We start from the raw sequence: 1,802 nt of genomic DNA on the forward strand, positions 1-1,802 counted from the left end.
TTTTTTTTTTTTTTTTTAGGCACATTTGTACCATTTAATGAAAAACGACAGCTACCAGAGATATCTTCGTTCGGAGATGTACAAAGAGTATCTTAACGGTACAAAGAAAAAGGTGAGCGTTACTTTTACGGTAGGCTTAATAAGCAATGTTGAAAATAATGAATCATTTAGTACAACGACAGTACAGGTCTGTCAACACTTTAGTCCCTTGAAATTCCAAGTACCTATTTTTTATTATTTGGCAGAACATATGCATAGTTATTTATAGGTTCTATAGATTCACTGTTTCTGCCAGAAATTTCCGTAAAGTGTAGACGCAGAGCGAGCCCGAGCGACATGATCAGTCTTCTAATATGGTGTTATACTGGGTTCAGTAACCCACATAGTGCAATAGATGCTTTCAAATAGGCTTCGACAGTGTTTGGTGCAACTTGACTCCACCGATTTTAAAAAGCTCCTTCAGTTGAAGACGACTGGAAGGCTATGGTCTAACCTTTCAAGCTAACCTTTCCAGATGGTTCCAATGATATTATTACAGAGTTAAAACCTAGAATACGGTTGGATCGTTCGTAGATGTAGATATTATTATCACTTTGAAGCGACATATGGGTCTAATTTACCTTATTGACAGGGAACTTTATCCTGCTAATCGAGAACTCTGTCAACGCAGAGGCTTAAAAAAGGGGACAGAGGATCTAATTAAGATGTGACATTACTGCAGGAACTTATCAGCAAGATAGAAGCTATTCTGACGCTATGCTTCTCAACGATATATCGTTACGGCTTATACATCAAATGTGCCAGCTTTTAAGTTGAGGTTTTAGTAAATATGGTCGGAAGAGTGTTTAAAGAGTTATAAGATGGAGTTTTCAATAATAATTTTGTCTCACTGTGGCACAGCGGAAAATCTGCGGACTTCTCACACAGGTTTCTATACCCGTGTTAGTCACGGCACAGATGGACCATTTTGTAACTTTGCGCTCTACTACAAACAACCTATAATAATTTTCTAATTTGGATTTAGTACAGTGATTTAATATTAGTATTTTGCATCATGACGCGAACCTTAGACCTTCTGATCTGCAAAGCGACACTTTAATATCCGCCCCAGTGATTAGTTTGCGAGTTTGAATCATGTTTCAGCATGTGTATAAAGGTATATTTATATTGTCATACAATACTTTATCAGTTACAAATGACGTAATGGCGAATTCAAATATGGCGTCGTACAAAGTTTATCGAAAGGAAACGCATTCTTAAATCTAGAAAAACAATATTTCTAAACTTTACATGTAAAAACTTTGTGAAGCTATGACGCCTCCGTTCTAATTGTTCTTCACCATTTTGTTAATGCAGTTGGTTTTTACATAAGGAAATTATTGATGTAAATTAAGTGAAGCTGTTGAGAAACTTTAAGGTGACACATCCGTTGTGCTTTGATAGTTGACGTTGACGGCAATAATAGTAAAGTAAAAACGGATTTTTTTTTATAAAGCAGGTTTACACGTCAAATACGCCAACTTTTAAGTTTCAGTTTTACTAGTCGGAAGAGAACTTAAACAGTTACAGGATGAAATCTGAGTAATAATTTTGTAATATGAATTTAGTATTGGTATTTATATGTTAAAATATATTATTAGGTCTAAATGAAGCGCTATCATATTTCTCTTGCAGAGAGTGAAGTTTCTTACTGTGATTCAAAACTTTCATCCAGATAAAACATCAACCTTGCTTTATATTTACATACATAACTTCAGGGCCCGGCATGGCCAGGTGGTTAAGGCACTCGACTCACAATCTGA

General features: G+C 35.6%; 1 protein-coding gene across 4 annotated transcripts in view; it reads left to right on the forward strand.

The window, feature by feature from the left end:
* LOC106461070 (regulator of G-protein signaling 7-like) overlaps nucleotides 1–1,802 on the forward strand; it is a 129,978-nt gene that overhangs the window by 123,462 nt on the left and 4,714 nt on the right. For all 4 annotated transcript variants that reach the window (XM_022387908.1, XM_022387909.1, XM_022387911.1 and 1 more), the window contains exon 15: nucleotides 20–112. In XM_022387908.1, the coding sequence (XP_022243616.1) occupies nucleotides 20–112 (93 nt within the window). The remainder of the gene's footprint in view (nucleotides 1–19; nucleotides 113–1,802) is intronic.

Source organism: Limulus polyphemus, unplaced genomic scaffold, assembly GCF_000517525.1.
Source record: "Limulus polyphemus unplaced genomic scaffold, Limulus_polyphemus-2.1.2 Scaffold892, whole genome shotgun sequence".
In the NCBI taxonomy this organism is placed as follows: Eukaryota; Metazoa; Arthropoda; class Merostomata; order Xiphosura; family Limulidae; genus Limulus; species Limulus polyphemus.